Source organism: Camelus bactrianus, chromosome 15, assembly GCF_048773025.1.
Source record: "Camelus bactrianus isolate YW-2024 breed Bactrian camel chromosome 15, ASM4877302v1, whole genome shotgun sequence".
Lineage (NCBI taxonomy): Eukaryota > Metazoa > Chordata > Mammalia > Artiodactyla > Camelidae > Camelus > Camelus bactrianus.
The window spans coordinates 58,027,603-58,052,311 of record NC_133553.1 but is presented as its reverse complement, the minus strand read 5'-3'; the positions used below and the strand labels follow the sequence as shown (position 1 = coordinate 58,052,311).

The 24,709-nt window shown below is 35.4% G+C and overlaps 1 protein-coding gene across 2 annotated transcripts in view; it reads right to left on the bottom strand.

The window, feature by feature from the left end:
- The window catches only part of COMMD1 (copper metabolism domain containing 1), a 109,243-nt gene extending 87,299 nt beyond the window's left edge, over positions 1-21,944 (bottom strand). For both annotated transcript variants that reach the window (XM_045514389.2, XM_074341197.1), the window contains exon 1: positions 21,732-21,944. In XM_045514389.2, coding sequence (XP_045370345.2) covers positions 21,732-21,908 — 177 coding nt within the window. In that variant the 5' untranslated portion in view covers positions 21,909-21,944. The remainder of the gene's footprint in view (positions 1-21,731) is intronic.
- Between the last annotated feature and the right edge of the window lie 2,765 nt (positions 21,945-24,709).

Genomic DNA, 24,709 nt, shown 5'->3' with positions numbered 1-24,709 from the left:
ACCTAAAATGATACAGAAAGTAATAAAGGGTCTGTGGGGAAAACGAAAACAAAACCAAGAGCAAGAGAAATTTATCTCATGTGGTCAAGTTGGTTAAGACGGAATGAATTTATTTTAAGATTTTAAAATGAACTTTAATATCAATACTGTACATATGCAAACTAAACTGGGTTTTTTCCCTCTCTTAAAAGGACAAAGTTTATTGGACTATTGGCCTACACTTTACCTTTTTCTTTACCTTTTAAATAATCTACCTAAGGAAACAAAAACTCTGTGTCTATTGGAATAATTTCTGATGTTTTATATGTCATTAGTTAAGAGAACTGAGCCTTCTCTTCTAAAAAGTGACCTGTGATCTATTTAATCAAGTGTTCAAGCCTTTTGACATTTTGACAGCTTTTAATATCTTGCCTTCCCCAAATCAAATCCTAAATAAAATCTTGATCTTGAACTACGAGATTTCCCGGAGAACACCTGGAAAACCTCAAAGGATCTGTTCTTTCACCTTTTAAAAAGAGAGCTGTCTGAGATAATTAAGTTTGTTTGATACGCTAAATTGCATGGGAAACACTGCCAAATAAGAAGTGATGCTTAACCTTCTCTCGGTTATATTTGTATGAGCACATGTTATTAATATAGGTTCTTCAGAAATTACATAAAGTTCCTAGAAATTTGTTAATGCTCTTGATATCCTTGATATGTCCTGATATAATGTTATTAGTCATAATTCTAGTTATCTTAAAATGTGTTGTCACAGAAACAACCAAATTTCTCATCAACTGCATTATTTTTATAACGAACTCTCATCAGATCTATAACCATGGCCATTTAAAGTCTCCTGTCACTCACATATAGTTATTGTTTTATTCTGAGGCTTTCTTGAAAGCATTTGTAATCAGCTACAAACGAGAATGCTTTATCTTCCACAAAGGGACTATTTTAGAAACTCACAGAAAGGACTATGACAAATAACCTGAGATACAGGCTTCTGACAGCATTGCTTACATAACTTTGAGATCAAACTTCTGGACTGAACAAGAATTTCCAGAACTCTAGTGAAGATGCTGATGGGTTCATACAACCGATAACCCAAGATAAAGCAGAATGAGAATTAATTACATGGGACTAAATTAACTGATAAAGAGTAATTATAAGGTTTTTTGTTTGTTTGGAACATTGCTGGTTCTTTAATGTTCTATTTTCTGGAGGTAAAGTTCCCCTTTCTCTTTTTTCTTAAACCATCTATAACTCACAATAATTTAGTAGATTATACCTTTGTCAACAAAAATAAATATGTTACCTTTTTCTCCCTGCCTGATTCCACTAGTTTCGGGAACTCTTACTGCATATTCTTATTTTCACAGCCATAACATTTTCATAAGTTCAGTAAGAATTTGTTCTCCCTGTAACAGGACACAATTGGAAACACTGGTTATATTAACCAAGACTTGGACAGAAATGCCACATTTGAGAATGATGACCATTGAATTAAATATGACCAGACAGTTTTAAGGAACCATGGTTGATTTATAGAGCCAATGTTTACAAAGCCCTCTTGAAACACCAGCCTGGTATCTAACTTACAGTGTTACCAGCCTTATAGGTGACTTAGGAAGGTCACTAGTGGCAAGCTCAGGAGCTTTAAGATATTTTGGGGACCACAAGAAGAGAAGAATATACCCAAATCTATAGATTACTGCAGATGAAGTCCTGTGGTGAGTTCTTGGCTTGGCTTTCTGGCCTCAAGAGAGTTTTAAGTCCAATTTGAGATCCCTTATAAAAGTCCCAGCAAAGCAAATTTTAAAAGGTCTATGTGGTCAATTATCAACCTTGCTGCATTTATGTAAATAATTAGGCCAAATTTAAAGAGATGACTTATTTTATAAACAAGGATAATCTTACTTTGATATCATTGATCAAAATGAGGGTGATTATAGAGAGAAATTTTATAACTGGAGAGAGAAATATTTTTTTCAGTAGAAAACGAAAACCCACTCTTATGGGTTATTAGATTCTATTTCTGTTCATTGTCTTTGAGCTATTTTTCACTTCCATGTAAGCTGGATCCTGCCATCGTGTTCCCATTTTTTTCTCTCACTCTCCTGACTTAGTATCACTGACAACTAAAAACTGACTACCCAGATCCTTACTGAAACTCTAGTTTGTCTTGTCCCAATGCCCTGCAAACTAAAGCTGGACAACTTTCTATAAACTTAAAACTACTTACTACTTCAAGTTTGGACCATTCAGGAGGTTCACCAAATACCTGTACCTTCCATGCTCTGCTCTAGTAAATAACCAGACGCTGATGTCTCACTCCACTAACTAAAAATGATGCTGAAAAACATCTAGAAATGTTCTCAACTGGCGGCCCTCTGGACTCAAAAAATGTGTTTATAGTCTACTCCAAACATTAAAAATTTAACAGAAGAAAAAAATCTTTCTTTGTTTCTACATTCTAATTTATGTTCCTCTTGCTTTTGTGTGTGTGTGTGTGTGTGTGTGTGTGTGCGCAAGTGAAGCTTCTAGGAAAGTTTCAGATGGAGGAAATGTGAGGACCCACTCTGACCCTCAGAGTTGATGTAAAGATTATATTAAAGTGAAAACATTTGAATTAAGATATAGAAAGAAATCTTATCTAAACTTTCCTTACTGACTAAAGCAGAGTCTTCAAAAACATAGCTGCCTTTAATTCCCCCCTCTAAAGAAGTTTCCTGAGAATTCAGCTGCCATGAAGACAGATGGCCTATGTCTTAGCGTCAGAAAGCCCAATGGAACCTTCCATACCTTCCCACTGAAGCTCTAAACACAACTACCACCACCTTTGTTAAGTTTGGTATACAAACTTTTTATCTCTGGCTATTGAGCGCTCCCTCATATATACCATGAAAGCCTAAATAAACTTTGTTTTTTCTCCTCTTAATCTGTCTGTTATCACCTAATCTGCAGGCACAACCACTGGATCCAAGTTGGAAAAGTTTTCCTCTCAGCAACATCAAGCAAGGAAACGGGGAAGATATTCTTAATACAGTCTAGTCAATACCAATAACCTCAACACTTAAAACTATGAACACTCTAGAGAGTAGTATTTCACTTTAGTGGGCCCTTCACTAATCATAAAGCCTAAATGACAAATCAGTGAATGCTACACTACCCTAGCCCTTCATTGTCCACTTTGTTCACTTCTCAGTTGCATATCCTTAGCCTTCTCTCTTAACTGAAAATTTCAATCCATAACATGCTAAGCCTTAGCATACCTGAAACTTGGTCCTTCTCCAAAGAACCCTAAAGACACATACCCCCTCAACTCCCTTTGTTCCAGTTGAAGCAACCATCCAATTATTATCTTAATTTTGCAGGTAATCTTAGAAAGAAGTGTCTTGAACAATGGATACAAATATTTTGGTCAATATACAGGTGAGCTCAAGCATAAGATGACCAAAAACAAAAACAAAAACAGAAACAGAAACAAAAACCCTTCTGGTTTATCCAGCAGACTCTGAGAAGTCTACCTCTAAGAGACTGACCAGTTCTGGATGCCAGAACAAAAGAGAAACGTTCAAAGAGTATCAATGCTGAATCCTGGTAACTCTCAAAATTCTGCCATACAAAGAAGACTGTCCTGGGAGTTGGATGGCTTCCTTATATTGGAGAACTCCTATTTTTCTTGAACTCCAATAGCATTCACCTGGAATTTTAATAACATGTGGTCATGATTGTATAGATAAGGTGGTGTCCCTGAAAAAGCCAATATCTGACAAATTCCTTTTCCAAAACTGAAATTTTTAATTAGTTCTTTAGGATACTGAAAAAAAAAAAAAGCTACATATGACTCAGTTTCTTACAGGATTGTTATCACTGTAGATGAAGTGTATTCCACTGCAGATGGACATGGCTCTCAAAGACAAAAAAAGTAAAACCTAACTTCATAATGAGGGAACTCTTACTTGCAAATTTTGCAAATATTTGTTTAACTTAAAAAACACTAACTCTACAACTGGCCTTTTCTTTTGGCTGTTGAGAACCCTTGTAATATATTCCGTATCCAGTGGATCTAAACACAGATCCTTGAAGTAAATTACTTTCCTGAGGATAAAGAGAATTAACACTTTACCACATAGTGGGACTTTAATATAATAGATATAATTATTAAATACATATCATATGCCAAGCATTATTTAGGAGTTTTACATATATTATCACATATATTAGATATATTGCTGAATTACAAATTATTTTTCTTAATCTGCATATAAAGAAATTGAGGCTCAGAAAGATTAAGCACCTCACCCAACTTTACCCAATTAGTAAACTGTAATACTGGGATTTTCAACTAAAGTCCTTCTGCCTCTGAAATCCTATTACTTCTACTAACAAACAGTCTCCTAAAATGCACGAATTCACTAGAATGGTGCTAAGTGACCTCCAAACCTCATGTTCAGTAACCAACAGAATGGTTTCTTCTTTTAAGTAGGAAGATGGCAGTTGATGACATCTTCTTGTACTTACTGTTTCCCAAATATCCCATGATCTTTTACATCTCCAAGCTGTGGCTCAAGATGCTTCCTCTGGTTGTGATATCCTCTACAACCCCCAACTCTTCTCCAACTCCTTTAGAACACAGCTCAGGAAATTAGTGGTTTCCTCCTCTTTATCTACACAATACCATTTTTCTACCTGTTATGAGTGATTAAAACTACAGACTAAAGAGTCAAAATAACCTGTGTTCAGTACTAACACTTTCCACTTCCCTAAGAAGATCTTGGGCAAGTTATTTATCTACTCTAAGACTCAACTTGTCATTTCTTATATGGAGATAAGAATATCTTCCCCACTGGATTGTAGTGAGGATTAAATGAGAAACTCAGTACAAGATATCCTATGTATCCTCTATTGCACACTTTTCCAGGCTATCAGATTCTAGTCCAATTAAGTGTCTTTGTGCTATTTAGCAAGAAAGTGGTAGATTACTAATAGATATGTAAATTATGTCCTGTCAAATAGTAATTTAATTACTATCTTGGAGGCGGGGAGTGGGGAAACACCAATCTTGTCTAGTCTCAATTTACAATTCATGTAATTCCTTTACACCACAAAAATCTGTGCTGTTTTGATTTTGCCTTTGAGTGGCTTATATCTGCCTGGTTGCCTCATATGAGTAAAATTAATTCTTTAACGTGTGTTCATTTTGTAGGAGTCACAATTTGACTTTTTTGGAAAAATTACATTTTAACAGTACTATCATCATCGTTATCATGATGACTCCCAATCTTGATCTTTTCTAAACTCCATACTCCTTATATTCAAGCCCACTAGGATCCTCGCTTGAATGTTCCAATAAATGGTTTTCTTTACCTAGAAAACTTGTTCTTCCTTATAGCAGCCAGTCTCCAAGATGACCCCCAATGATCCTGTCTCTCCTGACTTTTTGAAGAGTCTAGGTCAGTTGTTTAGCAGGATCATTCATTAGAGTAGGTTTATACATTTTGGGGGACAGAAATATTATATGTGAGACAGAGATGTCAATTTGTCTATTGATGATGCTAACTTTCATCCTTTGACTAAGGTGATATCCACTGCTGACTCTCAATCCTTCTGTTGTTAGGGTTTCCGATCCACCAAAGCTACCTAGCATCTATTTTTTCACCTCTAACTATACTTACTTCAAATCCTTTCTAATCTCTCCACACTCCAAATCCTCCTTCCTACCCTTCAATCTCTGCAGGGAATCTATGTCTTAATTCACTACTAAAATCCAAAAATGGCTCCTTCAACCTCATCTCTACTTCTAAATGTCCTTCCAGATACAACAACCAAATGTAATGTGTGGTCTATGATCAGATTCTGGTTTGAATAAACCAGCAATAAAAGACGTATCTGGGGGCAATTAGGGAAACACTGAAATATTAAGAAATTGTTGTCAATTGTGTTAGTTATATAATCACACTGTTTTATGTAGTTCACCCATGGGGATAGTATTTTAGGTATTTTCAGCATCACTAATGTTTTGAACATACAAAGTCATTAAAATCCATGGTAGTCCACGTTTCACTTCTTCTCAATTTGTGATATTTCTGGAATATAATCAAACATACAGTAAAAAAATAAAAAAGGAGGAGGGGGCGACCAAGTTTAGGAAAAGAGTTTATAAATGTGTATATAACAAAAACAAATGTCACAAAGACTTAACAAATGGCCTGGATTACAACTAAAATCAACTCAAATATTAAATATTTAAACACATCCTAAAAGGTAAACTATTCAAGCTTTCCTTTACTTCATCACAAATGTTATAATTCTTAATGAAAACAAAAGACAGGCCAACAAATCACTTTTTAAATTTCCCTTCTAGCTCTTCTTTATATGCATATATGATTTCTGATTCTAGGTGTAGTCACAGTATAAATATATATTAAAGCATTTAATATAAACATGTATACACAACTCAAGACTATTTGGCACTTGCAATTAGATTCTATTCTGGGTAAATACAGTGTCAATGTCATGAAAGAAATTTAATGACACTCTCACACAATCAAGCAGTCTCTAGGATTTTCAGAAATAAACCACCAGATCAAAACGTAACAGCAATACACCTATTAGAATGGACAAAATCCAAAACACTGACACACCAAATGCTGGCAAGGATGTGAAGGAATGTGAAATCTCAGTCATTGCTGGTAGGAATGCAAAGTGCTACAGACTCTTTGGAAGACAGTTTGGCTGTTTCTTATAAAACCATACATACTCTTAACTATACGATGCAGCAATTGCACTCCTTGGTATTTACCCAAATGAGCTGAAAATTTATGTCCTCACAGAAAACTGCACACAGATATTTACAGCAGTTTTATTCACAATTGCCAAAACTTGGAAGCAACCAAGATGTCCTTCAGCAGGTGAATGGATGAACTGTGGCACATCTAGACAATGGAATATAATTCAATACTAAAAAGAAATGAGCTATGAAGCCATGAAAAGACATGGAGGAAACTTAAATGTATATTACTAAGTGAAAGAAATCAATCTGGAAAGGTTACATTGTCTATGATTCCAATTATATGACATTCTACAAAAGATAAAACCATGGAGACAAAACCATGGTTGCCAAGGAGAAGTGGAGGGAGAGATGAACAGGTGAGTCCTAATGTAAATTATGGTGTCTGGGTGATAATGATGTGTCAGTGTAGGTTCACCTATCATAATAAATGTACCATTCTGCAGGAGGTGCTGAGAATGGGGGAGGACTTTGTGTATGGAAACAGGAAGTAATGAGAACTCTATGTACTTTCTGCTCAGTTTTACTGTGATCTTAAAACTGCTCTAAAAATTAAGCCTATTTACATTTTTTAAAAGGCTATGAGTTTCAAAGATCTTGGTTATTATAAAGAAAATTAAATGCATGTTTTCATATCAGGAGACATACATGGTCAAAAGAAAATTATTAGTCTGGTTTTGTTTTTTATGGGGAGGAGACAGAACTGTTTCCCAGGAGCAGACTGTTACCTACTTCTTTGGCAAAGTCAAAAGTTAGGAACAAGCCTGTACCACAGCTTAAATACATGTTCAGTTCCTATTCTATTTACTGCTTGCTCTCCTGTGCAAAAAACAACTTGATTTAGTAGACTTCAGAATGAGAGCATTCCACAGGTTTGACTATGTGAATCTGAAAATGTCAAATTCATTTAAAAAGATTAAAGATTCTGATGGTTATTAATTCCTCAAGAAGACATTTATATAAAAACTAAAAGTAAGCATAAAGATTAATTTCCTCTTCAAACATGACTAACAGTTTGTGCCCCAACCCATTCCCCCATTTCAAATGTTGAAGCCCTAATCTCCAATGTGATAGTATTTGGAGGTGGAGCCTTTGTGTGGTAATTAAGTGGGGCCCTCATAACGGAACTAGTGCCAAAGAAGAGGTTATGTGAGCACATAGTGAGAAGGCTTACAAGTCAAGAAAAAAGGACTCAGAATGAAACCTACCTTGCTGGCACTTGATCTTAGACTTCTCAGGTTCCAGAACTCTGAGAAATAAATTTCAGCTGCTTAAGTCTCCCAGTTTGTGGTATTTTGTTATGGCAGCCAAAGCAGGCTAAGACATAGTGGAAACCAAAAGCAATTCTAATGGCTTGCCCCAATTAGAACCTAACCCAAACCAATGCCTTAGGACCATGACTCCCAGATTCATACCCATTAATTTTTGAAGTGAATTTACTATCAATGAATACAAATTCACAATAGGATAGAAAATAAAAGGAAAAGGTAATATACGATGGGAATCAAAATTCAGTATTTTGTCCTGTGGAAAAATCAACCTTATAATTCAGATCCATCTCCCATCTTTTGGATCACACCTGTTACTTTGCTTCCTTCTGCAGCACTCATGATCATTTTGTTGTTTACTGAAAGTCTGACCTAGGTAAGTAGCAACAAAATGTTGTGAAATTCAAACTGATTAATTTTGATCCTTCCAAGCAACTTTACTGATGAAAATGAAGCCTTATTGACAAATGTGTTGTGGGTCAGGTGTTTTAAACCAGTAAACTACAGGCTCTTCTACATTTCATATCCTCCTCAATACTTAGCACAATACTTTGCACACAATTTAATGAATATAGAATGAATGAAAGACTGCATACTTGTTTCATCACCTGATTACAATGAATACTCCAATTCTGCATCATCTATCATTCAGAAGAAAATGACTATGCGTAACCTGATGGAGCATTAAAAGGGTTTACAACTTAACAATGAAAGAATTTTGACAGATATTCTATAAAAAGTGGTATTTTCTGTTTCCAAATCCACTAATCAAACCAGCTTTAAAATCCTAATATTCTGATCGCCTGAAAGAACAGCCTAGTATCGGCTTCAGCAAAGTTATCTTGAGACTAGATATCCTGAATGCAATCTGCTGCTTTCCATATTACCCAGGTCTAATTACAGAACATTACGTTAGGATTAGATTAAATTACACCATTATTCAACAAAAAGATCTACAATTTTAGTCACTCCAGAACAAGTTTCGATGCTAATTCAGAAATCATGCAAAGTCGAGTGATTCTATTAATTTGATTCTTTTTTAAAAAAATTTTTTTATTGAAGTACAGTTACAGTGTGTCAATTTCTGGTGTACAGCACAATGTCCCAAGTCACGCATATACATACATATATTTTCATATATGAATTTGATTCTTAATCATCTTCCTCCAAACAGATGTCTACACCCATCTTAACCTTCTCCCAGGTAATATACAATCTTTGGCCAGATGTCTATATAGGGCCTTTTAAAGTAATTACAACTTACAGTATCTCTGGAATTACTCCACATTTGCTTATTTTAATCAAATTCAAGTTGCATAAAATAGCAAAAAGGGAAAAAAAACCTCACAAACTTTTATAAGATAATAAAATAGCCACAAAGCCATAAAAATAGGAGGGAAACAAAACCTAAAAAACCAGACTAAGAATTTAAGATTCTGTCTTCAGAGCAAGTCTATAGAATACTTCCTGCATTGGCCCAGATTCCTCCAAAAAATAAGCCCATGTCATTGTTAAACACCAAAAATCACCAAGTTTTCTAATGCCATAATATGAAGCATTATAAATCAAGACCTGTTCATTTTTTGTATTAAAAAGACTACAAACCAAATCACTACCTTCTACATTTCTTGTGCAGTCTATTATATAGTAAAATGATAACAAGTATAATACTCAAGTCCAAAACACTATGCAGAACACATCATAAGAAAAAAAATCATTAAGTTAAATAAGGGTTCAAAAAAACTAATTTTCCAGTTTGCATCTACATAATGAAGAAAACATAGTAAATCAATAAAAGAAATAAAGGAACTAGTAGCAATGCCAGTTTTGGACTTGAGATCTTCCTAGAGATCAAGATGAAAAAAATTCATGCAAAACAGGGAGGTAAAGAAAGGTAAAGCAAACTCATCAATCATCCCTCCCCCACAAAATAAGGCTGGATTGATTTAATTCTCAGAAACAATGACCAACAGAATGTATTTACAGACACTTCAATACTTCTGTAAATGGCAAAACTCAAGAATTTAACACATTTTAAATGATTACAAGTACGTATTTCAAGCATTATAATTAAAGAGAAAATATAGCTCTGAGTAAACCCAGAATTTTCTCCAGTAAAAATCTTTCAGGCTTAGGATCCCCTCTATTCTTGGGAGAATCAAACAGTGATTTGGATCTGTTGTTAAGCGGCCATTTATGCCACAAGGAGAGCACCTACTGTTCAGGATGCTTCCAAAGTACACTCTGCAGTAGAAGCTCACGGTTACTAACTGCTCTTCATTCTGCCAAGTTACTTCTACACAGTAACTTATTTATCTTCTATGTCTTTCCAGTTTGGGTAGGACTTCTATCTCTGTCAGCAAGGGGAAAAAAAAAATCCATGATAAAGTACAATAAAAGTTTCCCCCTATTAAACACTCCAAGAAACACATTAGCCTTTAACTTCATGAAGAAAGAATTTAGCCTTTTCTAAAAGAACATTTTGTGGCCAGCTCAGGGATGTAAGTGTGGGAAAGTCTCCAGAAGCAATTACAAAGTTAAAAAAAACCAAACAAACAAACAAAAAAAAAACATTCTTCCCTTCCTCCTGACAGACCATAAAGCCTTCTCTTGGGAAAGAGCACATGATTAGAGCAGTATCCAATTCGAGGGCCTAAATTAATATTTATGTAAAAAAAAATATACTGTTCAAGAAACAGAAGTGCTTAGAGGTCATCTTTTATAATGAGAGCTCCAGTACCAGCTGAAGTTCACAGGTCTGCAATAGGAGACAAAGTCTTGATCCTGTGGAAATATAAATGACTTAATAATAAAGGGAAAATAAGAATGAGAGAAAAGATAAAGAAAAATACTGCACCAGCTGTACTAGTTAACAAGGCCATTAAAGAACTATTGGATAGGCTGTAAAATGTATGATGAGAGATAACAGGGTTATAATACTTGAGAAGAATAAATCGTTCTCAGCTTCAAAGTGGAACATCTCAGTTATAAAGGCTCTTAAAAGAAAGACAACTCAGGGAACAGCTTCCTTCCTCCAATCTATTTGTCAGGACAAAACAGAGCCCAATGAAACCATATAAAAACGTATAAAGTCAACTTTTCTGAGATCAAAAATGATTCTCATACAACCTTATTACATTGTTCAGCCTTAAAAAAGAAAGAAATATGGCAATATACAACAACATGGATGAAACTTCAGGATGTTAAGTGAAATAAGCCAGTCAATGAAAGACAAATATTGTGTGATTCCACTTATATGAGGAATCTAAAACAGGCAAACTCATAGCCGAATCAAAGAATGGAAAGGTGGTGCCAGGGGCTGGGGGAAGGGGAAACAGAGTTAAGAATCAACAGGTATAAAGTTTGAGTTAAGCAAGATGAATAAGCTCTAGAGATCTGCTATACAACATTGTACTTAAGAGTCAGCAACATTATACTGTATACTTAAAATTTTGTTTTCTTACCATAATAAAATAAAATCTGAAATAAATAAGAAGGATTCTCTGTCTATGGAAGAGACGTAATGAGAAAATAAAAATAATGGTTACATTTTAAGGATAAAATGTATACTCTATCCATAATAAGGCAAAAACTGGAAACTTCTCAAATCTTCACCAACAGTAGAATGGATAAGCACATTGTGATACATTCTAACACTGGTGTATTCAGCAGGAGTTGGCAAATTTTTCCTGTAAAGGGCAGACGGTAAATATTTTAGGCTTTGGCAATAATCCCTGTTGCAACTGCTTAACTCTACTCTTATAGAGTGAAAGCAAACATATACTTTACCGTGGACAGTGAAATTTGAATTTCATGTAATTTTTATGCGTCACAAAAAAATTCTTTTTTTAAAACCATTTATAAATAGAAACTATTCTTAGTTCACTTGCCGTACAAAAATAGGGTAGAGGGCCAGATTAAGCCTGTGGGGCATGCAGCTGACCCTGCTCTACAGCAGTAAGAATGATCTACAACTATATGCAATACTGGACCTCATAAATTATATCGAGTGAAAAAAGCCAGACACAAGAGTATGTACTGTAGAGACCATTTATAAACAAAGTTCGCAAACAGGAAAAACTAAACTATGGTATTAGAAGTTAGGAAAGTGGTTCCCTTGGAGGGAGGAGCCTAGTGATCAGAAGAGAGCATAAGGAGGGCTCTGGAGTGGCAGTGTTTGGTTTCTTGTTCAGAGCGCTGGTTAAATGGGTATGTTCACTTTGTGAAAATTCATTAACCTGCACACGTATTAGCTGTGCACTTCTCTGCATGTATGTTACATTCAATATAACAAGTTTTTAAAAATAAAATGTAAGTGTTTCTTCTAGGAAATTAGCTGAAAAGCCATAAAAGATATAAAGACTCACTGACGATAGGAACAGATAAAGGGAATCTAAAGAAAAGTAAATCTGATGTATGATATATATGTAGAAGTAGAATCCTCAGTGTGGAATCCTCAATAGAAAAATTAAGTCACTGTAAATCTCTACACCAAGAAATTTATTATATACCAAGAAAACCTGGATGGTAAAAAAATATACTAGGAGATTCTGTCCTAAACATCAAATTTATATAAAATTAATATGTTAACATCTTGTTACTTGATTATAAGTAAAATCTAGTGGTTTTCTTTTAATAAAATCAAAGATACTAATAATTTAACATTCATTATCCTAGGAAAATGTCTGTCATTGATTTTAAGGGATCAGAAAAGATTATTAGAGCTGAAGGGAAGGAAATATGTAAAAAAACGAATACATTTTCTGCCATCATTCCTTTATGCACATATTCTTGTTTACTGTCAAGATAACTCAGTCCCCCTTGAATGTAAGGTCCAGGAGGCAGGAAAATTGTCAGTTTGCTTCAATGATATTTCCAGTCCCAGGTATAGGCCCCGGCATATAGCAGGTACTCAATAAATGTTCATTTGAATAAACAAACACTTTTTAAATAACAAACACTTTTTAAATAAGTTATAAATGATTTGCAAATGATTTATTTCTTAAGAAACATATTCCTGAAAAACATAATGGAAATTTAAGGTAGTTTCTTTGTTTAGAAATAGGTCTCCAGAAAATTGTGGAAGAGACCAGATGTCATGACAAAGAATATCTTTCAGAGATAATCCCATACTGGCATATAAAGATATCAAATTCAATCATATATAAAGCACACATAACACAACCCATACCAAAATTTCTGCAACTTAGTATATGACTTTTTAAAAAAGGAACTAGTTGAAACATAAATCTTTATATATTTTTAAGTTTTTTTTTAATTGAAGTATAGTCAATTTACAATATTGTGTCAATTTCTGGTGTATAGCATAATAGTTCAATCATACATATACATACATATATTCAATTTCATAATCTTTTTCATTATAGGTTACAAGATATTGAATATAGTTCCCTGTGCTATATAGTATAAATTTGTTGTTTATTTTATATATAGTACTTAGTATCTGCAAATCTCGAACTCCCAATTTATCCTTTCCCACTCCCTTCACCCCCTTGGTAACCATTAGTTTGTTTTCTATGTCTGTGAGTCTGTTTTTGTTTTGTAAATAAGTTCATTTGCCTTTTTTTTTTTTATTTAGATTCCACATATAAGTGATATCATATGGTATTTTTCTTTCTCTTTCTGGCTTACTTAGAATGACATTCTCCAGGTCCATCCAAGTTGCTGCAACTGGCATTATTTTATTCTTTTTTATGCCTGAGTGGTAGTTCATTGTATAAACATACCACAACTTCTTTATCCAGTCATCTATTGATGGACATTTAGGTTGAGAAACATAAATTTTTATTAAAGATGAACCATAATGGAAGTTAAAATTTATAAAAATTACATTCTAAGTTACAACAAAGCCAAAAAGTACAGGGTTTTTTTATTAGGACAAAAAAACTTTGACTTTTCGTATTTTTGTAATCTATAAGAATTATAAATAAGGATCCACTCCAGCAGAACACATCATTTAAATCTTTCTTATGGCATTTACCATACAGTACAGGATTCTTTGAGACACAGACTGTGACATTCACCTTTGTATAGCATATTAGGGACTCCGTAAATACAGCTGTCTCTCAGTGTCCACAGGGACACCAAAATCACAGATGCTCAAATATCTTATATGAAATGACATAGTATAGCTTCCCTCTGTATCTTCAGATGTGGAAGCTGTGAATAAGCATGACCAACTGTATTTCATATCAATCAAAGATAGAAATTTTCTTTAAAATCTTCCTACCCAGGAACTCCTTCAACCGAAGTTAATTTTCTAGACCTAGAAATAGTTGCTTTGAGAAAAGGAGAGTCAAAAATAGATCTTCAATTAATATGGATTTTGCTCGAAACTAAGAAAGAAAGAAAGAAAGAAACTTACAGAACACCTCATTACAGGTCATTTGAGCCTACTAAAATATTCTGCAAACTCTAGCTGATAATCTGCAGTTGCTGCTTTATCATGTGATGTCCAAAGATATAAAAAAGTAACATCTTATAAAATAGTTGTTTGCCAATCTTTCAGAGAAGGAGGAATGTATAAGTTAACTAAATTCTCAAAAATGATCAATGAAATTAGCAAAATTTAGTTACACAAAAACTAGAGCTCTATAGCAAAAGAAATCTGTTTATAGAGCTTTAAATTTTCCAGAAAATGGTATTTCTAAATTCAAAATATCAAACCAAATATTTAGACTTCTTTTTGGATAATAAATTCTTATTGCTGAGCAGCCAACCTTGTTTTCTGAACTAGAACATTCAAGAGAAAGAATATTTTAAACATTATGTTGCTTCCAGCATATTTTATCAGTGTATTAGCAAGCCAGTATGCTACTGCCACCTAAAGTAGAAAAAGGGAATTACGGCTTATAGTTAAGACAAAAAAAGACAAATGAATCCTGAAAATAGGTCAAATGTTTTCAGTCTCTCCTATTCACGTCTCCTAATCTAAACATTTTAAAGCAAGATATTTTGCATCCATTTTTTATACTCAAGTTAATTTATTACCACTTAATATTTGCTGTCCAAAATGTATACAGGTGAAGTTCATTCTTAAATTGACTCAAGTATCAAAGATACTGCTTTACACGTTTTTCTTCATTTGTAAAGAGAGGCCAATAATAGATTAAAAAATATCATATACAGTAAAATCTTTCTACATCATACAATAAATCCAAAAACTCTATTGCAGAAGGAAGAAAGCTCAATATTTAAAAGCATTCTGGCTTTTTCACAAGAATGAGGCACTGTATACATGCCACAAGATAAATTTCAATACCATTCTTTGACAATGAAAAGAAATCACTAATGGGCAGTCAGCTCAAGTCATTCAGTAAACTTGTTACCAAGTGCACTTTTAAGCCTCTGTTTTTACTATAAACGCTTTCCACAAAATTTTCCAGGTTATTGGAAACTAGAACCAAATTGCGCTTTTAAAATAATACATACCAATAATAAAATGCACACCCATACACACCATAGTATGCAAAACATTAAACTACCGGAATATTAAAAAATTAAGTGGGGTATCCTTCCACAGAATTGAACATCTTTTATTTACATCAAACCCCAAAACAGGCCAGCAATATAATGTTTATCAAAAGCCTCTACAAAAAGCTCTCACCAGTGCTGAGTACAAATGTACTAAATTCCTGAATCTGAAGAGTAGTATAAAAAAATATCAGTCAAATTTAAAAGCCAAATGCAAAGAATTATGCATTGTATGCTCCCCCTTGTGTTTAAAAAAAAAGAAGAGAGACTGCTGATGATGGGTTTCAGGACATGTAACCCCAAAATATGGCACCTTGGCATAATGAATACCTTAAGGAGAAGGAATCTGAGAAAAGGCAGGGCAGGAAGGTCACTGACCTTCCTCCACCCTTTCCCACTAAAACAGGTCATAAAACCCACATATGAGAGGTGCCTCCCTATACCTAGAGGAATGGAGCATCAATCCTCATCTCCAAAGACAAAGGAATTACAAGAAGAACCCTTAGGCCTTGCTAAATTTCCCTCAGTTTACTCAATTACTCCATTTTCTTAACCTATCATATTCCTCCATGACTGTCCACTCTTCATCATAAAATACTCAGGTCTAACTTTCTTTGGGTCTTCATTTCCTTATGAAGGCTCCCATGTCACATAAAGTTGATATTAAATAAATGTATACACTTTTCTCCTATTAATCTGTCTTTGTCAGTTTAATTTTCAGACCCAGCCAGGAATCTGTTCCTCTCCTACACTGGCTAAACATAGCATATTGTTCATGTTAAAAGAAAACTCTTGGAAAGTAAAATGTGACCTAGTGAAAAATTCAATTAAAAGGTTAAAGATAAAGTTGAGGAAATCTACCAAAATGTAGAAGAAGAAACAAGGAAACGGAAAATAAAAGCAAATTTGAGAAATCAGAAAGCTAGAAAGAGAACAGAGGAAAAAAAAGACAAGAAAATAATCAAAGTAGTAATACAACTTTTCCCAGAGCTAAAGGTCATTAAGTCTCCAGAATAAAAGGGCACACAGAGGACCAAATAATGAAATGAAAGAAAATCATACATCACTGACATTTAATGAAATAAAGGATAAAGAGAAAATCCTAACAGCTTCCAGAGAGAAAAACACAGGTCACATTCAATGAAACAATAATTGTGACTCAATTATTTCACAACCTAGAAACATCTCCTCAGCCAAACTAGCAATTAAATGTGAGACTACAATAGACATTTTTTATGACTTTAAAAAAATTACCTCTCATACAGCCTTTGTTACGGAACTACTTGAGAACATGCGTCAGGATCTGAGAAGAGGCACAGTAAGTAAGCTGAATCCCAGTGAGAAGATGGAGCTTGGTCTGGTCATGATGCTCTGACAGCCAAAATGGCCCCAAAGATGGAGCCAAGAAACTTAAAATAGGGTCCCAGAGCAGCCAAATCTTCATCCAGGAAAGACATTATCATGACTTTAGTCAGCCACGTTCATGAGAAACCTCTATCGTAGGACCAGGAATAGACAACCGGGAGAAGTCAGTTCTATACTATTTCTATCTTTTCCTTTTAGTCCACTACATTTCAAAAGAAGGACTCCCCCTCACCCCTTTTTCTCTTTGTTCATGTTGTAGAGTGGGCTAGGAACTACTCTAAACTTCCTATAGTTTACTTAAGTTGGCACAAAGTACTCTGTGACCACCTTTTCAAAATACCTGTAACCATTAGCTTAATGTCTATATTCTCCAGGAACTACATGACCCTCAGAGCAGGGACTAAACAGTGATGTTTACTGCTGTATCCCAAGCACAGTGCATAGTTTATAATTAAGATGCCTAGGAAAGTCAGGTGGTAACCACACTGGGCGCACCCTCTCATCTCTCAGAGGCCACCGAGTCCCATAAAGTGTAAATGTGTTGAAATCTCTTGCTGGCCAATGACCAACTCTCTCCAAGCTGAGTTTTCTTCATTGTTATACAGGCCTAAGTATCTGTATATTGTTTTTTATTTTAACTTTTAGGGAGTCAGGTGGAGTAAATGGAGAATATCTTCAATTAGTACCTCTAACAGAATTTCAATTATTTTTTCATACATGCTGCTTAATGAAGATGCATTTACTGTTCATCATGGGCTAACCACTTCTTGAGGTTCTGCAGGACATGTGAAAATGACAACCAAGATGTACTGAAAATTCTACTACACTAGAGAAGAGCAATAACCCATTTAGTAGGTGATCTTCCTGTCATGGAAGCTTCTTGCCAGCTCTAATTTTCAATGAACACATTAAACACAATGGTGAAAATACCAATTTTTAAAAACCTACTCTCCATTAAAAAATGTTTGTCTAATATGAAATTTAAGTGAGGAAATACAACATCATCACCAACAGAGGGCAGTAGTGAATACAGAACCTAAGTGTACAAAATGTGATCTAGCTTCATAGTTAAGATCTTTCTTTAGGATTGTAATAAGCTAGAATTAAGGAGCATACTTGCAAGGTTATCAGCATAAGCAAGAATTAGAGAGTATGCAAACGCAAATATATGAGAAGTTGAAATTACAAATGAGAGCAAAGAAATTAGATCAAAATGGCAGGGTATTTATATGGGATGTCATATAGGACTTCCCTAACTAAACACACCCCTTTCAATTCACTGATTTCACTGCTTCTTGAAAGCTACCAAAAACTAAAACTGAAGCAAGCAGACAGTCGGCTTCATGCATCTGCAAGCAGATGAAAGATGTGCCCTTTTACGACCAACAGGCAGAGCTTGAGAAATCAGTGTCCCAGCCAAGTAGGGTAAGAAAGCTCCATTTCAAGTGGAAAACAGGGACCAGTACAAACGTGAACAATCAGTACACTACACCTGGGCACACAACGTCAAGGCTAGAGGGAAGGGCTACAGCTCAGGAGGCACCTGAACTTGAAATATAGCCTATGGATGAATAAATGCCGGCAGCTGGCAATTAAGGAGACTATTAACTGTGTACCCACTACCTAACCCCTGATGGGAGTTACACATCCCTTCCTTCCTTTCCTCCTACCACTGTTGTCCCTCTTCATTTTCACTCTCTTTACAGAACTTTATGTTCTATATATGATTCAAAGGTATGGTCACTAAATGAAAACTGAGGTACTACTCCATTTTATCCTCTGCTTAAACTCCTGCCATTTTTTCTTTAGTATTTTTCCTCACTGCTTTACTTCTAGCCTGCATATTGAATTCAAGATTGTTGAGACTCCACAGACAAAAGAAAAACACTGTTTTGACCTCTGCTGTCACCAACATGTAAAAATGTACACCCTGCCCACTTCATACTCATTAGTATGGCTACTATTAAAAAAAAAAAAAAACATAAAATAACAGGTGTTGACAAGGATGTGAAGAAACTGGAACCCTTGTGCACTGCTGGTGGGAATGTAAAATGACACAGCTGCTTCTGAAAACAGGATAGCAGTTCCTCAAAAAATTACAAATAGAATTACCATATGATCCAGCAATTCCACTTCTGGGTATATACCCAAAAGAACTGAAAGTATGGTCTCAAAGAGGTATTTATACACCCATGTTCATAGCAGCATTATTCACAATAGCTAAAACGTGGAAACAACCTAAGTGTCCACTGACAGATGAATGGATAAGCAAAATGTGGTATATACAGAATGGACTATTACTCAGCCTTAAAAAGGAATTTCTGGCATAAACCACAATTCGGACGAAGCTTCAAGACATTATGCTGAATAATATAAGCCAGTCACAAAAAAGGCAAATACTGTATGATTCCACTTACATGATATACTTAGAGTAGTCAAAATCATAGAGACAGTAAGTTAAATGGTGGTTGCTGGGGGCTGGCAGGGGGCAGAAGGGGTGGTTATGGGGAGTTACTATTTAATGGGTATACAGTTTCAGTTCTACAAGATGACAACAGTTATAGACACAGATGGTTGTGATGAATGCACATTAAGAACGTATTTAATACCAATGAACTGTATACTTTAAAATGGTTAAGATAAATCTTACGTTTTGTGTATTTTACTAAAATTTTTAAATTGAAGGGAAAAAAATAACTACCCTGCTAAAAAATTAGGAATAAAGGTTAGTAGGAATAAAGGAGTAAAAAGTTGTTTCACTTTTTATTGGGTACTGCCATACATTAATTGATCAAATTGGACTATTCACCATTTCTTGAACCTGTCTACATTTTCCTGCTCCATCCCAGCTATTTTCTTAGCCTAAATGTCCTATATGGCTGCCCCTCATTTCAGTCTAAAATTTTCTACACTTCATTCAAGAGCAACAAAAGTGGCATCTCCAAGAAATTTGCCAAAAAGAATACCTCTTTTCTGTCCACAGTAGTCCACTCAGACCTCTGTTTCCAAATACTCTGGCATCCTTTTACCAATGCTTATTTGTGTATGTTCCCTTTTATTGCAGATGGACATTCTACCACTGCTCAAAGCCTTTTTGTTTAAAAATCATGTTTGCTTTTTTTATGTTTTCATAATAATTAGATGTTTTATTCCTCCGAGCTGCTTATAATGTAAATGAAGACTGGAACTAGATGTCATATTGGGCCGTTAGTTTCAGCCCTTAAGTCAAAACAATCAAAGGCTCTCTCCCTTGGTACCTCAGAGCAATCAGCTGCACAGGGGCAGTGCTGCTAGGCACAGGGAAATCTTCTGTTCCACTCCAATTTCAAGACAAACATGCTACTCAGAATCCACTCAGAAAATTGAACTGTTCCAACTTCAGGCAGAGGACTGACAGCAGTGAGAGTAAGATCTAAATATTATTCAGCAATGTATTTTAAAGAAAATAAGGGAAAGAGTTTTCAATACAATCTCTTCTCTCAGTATCCTGCAATTTCTATCTCATAAAAAAACAAGAGTCAAAATATGGCCTACCAAGAAGAAGGAGCCCCTAATATTTAGAGATCCTAAAACACTGCCTATACAAGTGCTGTTCTTACTTTTTGGCCTTCATCCCTTATCCTCATCCCCCATAGGCCTAGCAAACACTTCAGAAACCCAGATAAGATGTCAAATTCTCTAGGAAACCTTTTCTGAACCCTTGAAGAGTAAGCTTTGATAGAAATAGAAGGCATTCACCAGTGATTTATGATACCAACTAAAACTACTTAAAATGTCTAGAATCACATGAGATATTACCTCTTACATTTCTAAGACAATCTTTATTTGTGTGAAATAACTATCTATTTAGCCTCCCTGAGCATGTTTCCTAGTTTTAAAATGGGTGTCCGCCACATACGGTTTTTTGCAAGAAACAAATTAAAATGTAAAATGTCTAATAGAGTTCTTAATACAGAGAAGGCCCACAAAAATAGATAATTTTTACAGATTATCTCTACAGTATACTTCATTATTAGATTCGGTACTATGACTAGTTCTCCTCTCAACCAGTGTGGTTCAATATGGTAGCCATTAGCCACATATGACTATTGAGCACTTGAAATGTGCCTAGTCCAAACTGACATGTGCTTTAAGTGTAAAATACACCTCAGATTTCAAAGACTTGGTAAAAAAAAAATTATATAAAGGATCTTATTAACATTTTGTATATTGATTACATGTGAAGAGATAACACTGTGGATTGATTGGGTTAAATAAAGCATTAAAATTTATTTCAGCTTTTTCTTTTTACTTTTCTAATGTGGCTACTAGAAAATGTAAAATTATACGTTTGGCTCTCTCATTACATTTCTATTCTACAGGCTGAGCCACGCTTTACTTCAAGCTGGGGAACGTGCTCTTTACCATACAGTGGATTGCTTGACAGGGGTTCACTGTGGCTAATCCTGCTCACTTTAACACTCCTATTAAACACGTCTACAACCCGGGAAAGCTGATGGCTTGATCAGTCTTAATGTTAAAAAGTACTGAGCGTACAGATCCGCCCAGAGAACGCGAAATTGTTATCCACACAACAACAGAGAAGTGTCTGGAGAAAAAAACCCCGAGTCCTCCCCCGTGGCTGTCGGTCAGCACTGCTGGGGGTAAGCCCTAAGAAAGTGAGAAGAGGCGACAGAGCGAGCGCCCGGGATCTGAAGGGGCGTGATGTGGAGCCTCTAGAGCAGATGTCTGAGGAGGGAAGCATTTCAGCTTCTTAGGGGGACGCGTCTGAGGGTGGCAGGGAAGAGACTGGCCTCCGCAGCCCAGGCGGCGGGGAAGAGCGGTACCTTAAGAATCCCCCTCATCTTCGCCAAAAAGGGGCGGAACTCCTCAGGCGGCACCTCCGGATAAAGCTGGCTCCGCAGCAGCTCCTCGGTGATGCCCGGGTGCCCGTGGAAAGCGTCCTGGGCCAGGCCGCTCAGCAGCCCGCTCAGGGCCTTGGAGCTCTCAAGATCGCCCGCCATGGTCAGCGGAGGCCACGCCCCCAACAGCTGAGCGCGGCCCCGCCACGGCAGCCGAGAGGAGCCTAAACAGCTAGGCAAAACCGCTCGAGTTCCTGCAGGGGTCGGTGTTGGTAGCTCCCAGCTTTGCAAAACCCAAACCTTAGGTTGCCACTGCGGAGCAATCTATCCATTCAGTTCCAGAAGGCTCACTTTGCTTCCGCAAATCTCCTTCATCACTCTAGGCCCTACTCAAAAGAAAGATCATTTGGTGGAGATCGCTTGAGATGGAGTAGCATCCATGGAGTGGCAGTTTAACTTTTGGATCGCTGCTTCTCATTACAAGCTTGGCCAAACCATTATATGAATACGATCCATCACTCAAATCTGATCTCTGCCTAATTCTTACCTGTGTTCCTTTTGTCCAAGAAAATTTAACTATACCCTGATAACATGTTTGCTTGGGTTGCTAATGGCCTTTTTATATACATGTGTCTTGTCTTTTCAGCTAGATTGCCTCTGATCCAATGCTCCTCTCCAAAACAAATATTTTGTTAACACTTTCTTTACTATCCTGAAATGAAGTATGTAGATAATATAACTTCAATATATTACTTATCCACAAAAAAGAATGAGTTACTGATACATGCCACAGCATGGTGAGCCTTAAAAGCCAAAAAGCCAGAAATTGTATAATCTCATTTATATGAAATTTCCAGAATAGACAAACCCATAGAGATAAAAAGCAGATTAATGGTTGACAGCAGCTGGAAGAGTCAGGAATGGAAAATGACTATTAATGGGTTTCTTTTGGTGGTGATGAAAATCTTCTAGAATTAGTGGTTATGCTTGTACCACTTTGTGAATAGATAAGCCCACTGAATTGTACACTTTAAAAAAAGATGAATTTCATAGTATGGGAATTATGTCTCAATTTAAAAATCAATATAACGACCTAACTGTAATTTATGATAAAAATTAAAGGAAAGTAATTTATAATATATGCATTTCAATGTGTAAATGTTAGATTTCAGGCTTAGACAATAACAAACTGGTAGGTTTTTCACCTACATGAATGTCCCCTGCATGGCAAGATGCCTTATATCCTTGGTGTCTGTCCAGTCTGGGCCATTCTTCCCCCTCCATTATGTGACAACTGAAATACCCCTTCAAGGTAATGCCACCTTGTTGAGAATAACTGATCTAGACTACTTTAACTAATATTTATCTAGCATTTGCCTGAATTGAGGAGGTATTCTTTATAGTAGAAAAGATAGAAGATATTTCTTTCCCTAAAAAAATTAATTTTCTAAAATGCAAATTCAGAGATGCTTTCACAGCTCCAAGAAGAGCAAACCTAGAGATAAACTATACATCATGTTAAGTATACCTGCAGGAGTTGCAGAGAATGGGTGATGTAAGGGAAAAAGTAATACAAGGGTGGTGAGTGAATAGAAAGCACTATTAAGCACATGACTTCCAAATTACCCACCAGAAAGGTTACCCCCATTTATTTCCATGAAACCTTACTACCACTGACTGGTATTCCCTTTATTTTAATTTAAAAAACTTTTATTGAAGTATAGTTGATTTACAATGTTAGTTTCAGGTGTACAGCAAAGTGATTCAGTTATATATATACAAACATATATTTTTTTCTTTTCAGAATCTCTTCCATTATGTTATTACAAGATGTTGAATATAGTCCCCTGTGCTATACAGTAGATTGTTGTTGTTCATCTATTTTATATATAGTAATGTGTGTCTGTTAATCCCCATCCCCTGGTATTATTGTTTGCAGTCTTTGCCATCTGATACATGAGAAATATTATCTTTTTGTTTTAATTTTAATTTGTATTTATTAAATTTTAAGAGTGGATATGTTTTATAAATTGAGATTTAATTGACATATAACATTATGTTAGTTTCAGGTGTATAAGATAATGATTAGATATTTGTATATATTGCAAAATGATCACTACAATAAGTCTAGTTAGCATTCATCACCACGCAGTTACAATTTTTTTCTCGTGATGAGAACTTTTAAGATTAACTCTGTTAGTAACTTTCAAATACACAATACAGTATTATTAGCTATAGTCACCATGCTGTACACTACATCACCAGGACTTATTTATTTCAAAAATAGAATTTTGGACCTTTTCAACTGTTAGAAAATAAAATCCAACTGAGAAAGTTTTAAAGATCATATTTGCTTTATTCAAGGATTCATGAGTAGGGAAGCATCCAGTCTTAGCTAGAAAAGTACTCCAAGGAGCGGTACAAAATAAAAGACTTTTATAAGCAAAGGGCAGTGAGAACAAGGAAGGTATACCTCAAAACAAAAAAGCGGGTTGGTTATTACAAGATCACCTTCTTTTAGGGGCTGTCAGGGATCTATCAGGCAGATTACTTAACTAGTGCTAATTAGGTGATTTATGATTGACTGGTTTAAGATTCCAATTCTGGAAGAGCTGAAACTGTAATTAAGTCTCGGTTTGGTGATATGGGGCTGACTTAGCATAAGTGACTCCATGTGGGACCTGTTGTCTTGTTTTTAACAACCACCTTTATGGGAGGACTGTTTAAAATATATTTATTGACCGCCTGTCTTTCTTCCCATTTCCTTACCCATCTTCTATAGGGGTTTCTGTCACTTCAGCTATTTCTCAGAGCTATTCATACATTAGTAATACTAATGTTTGTCACCTACATTGCAATACTTTCCTCAGGTTTATATAGTTGAATCTATCAATCTGCACAGAAAAAGTCTGAAAAGTTATTCAGCAATGTGGTTATAGAGCATATCTCTGAGTAATTGAGGA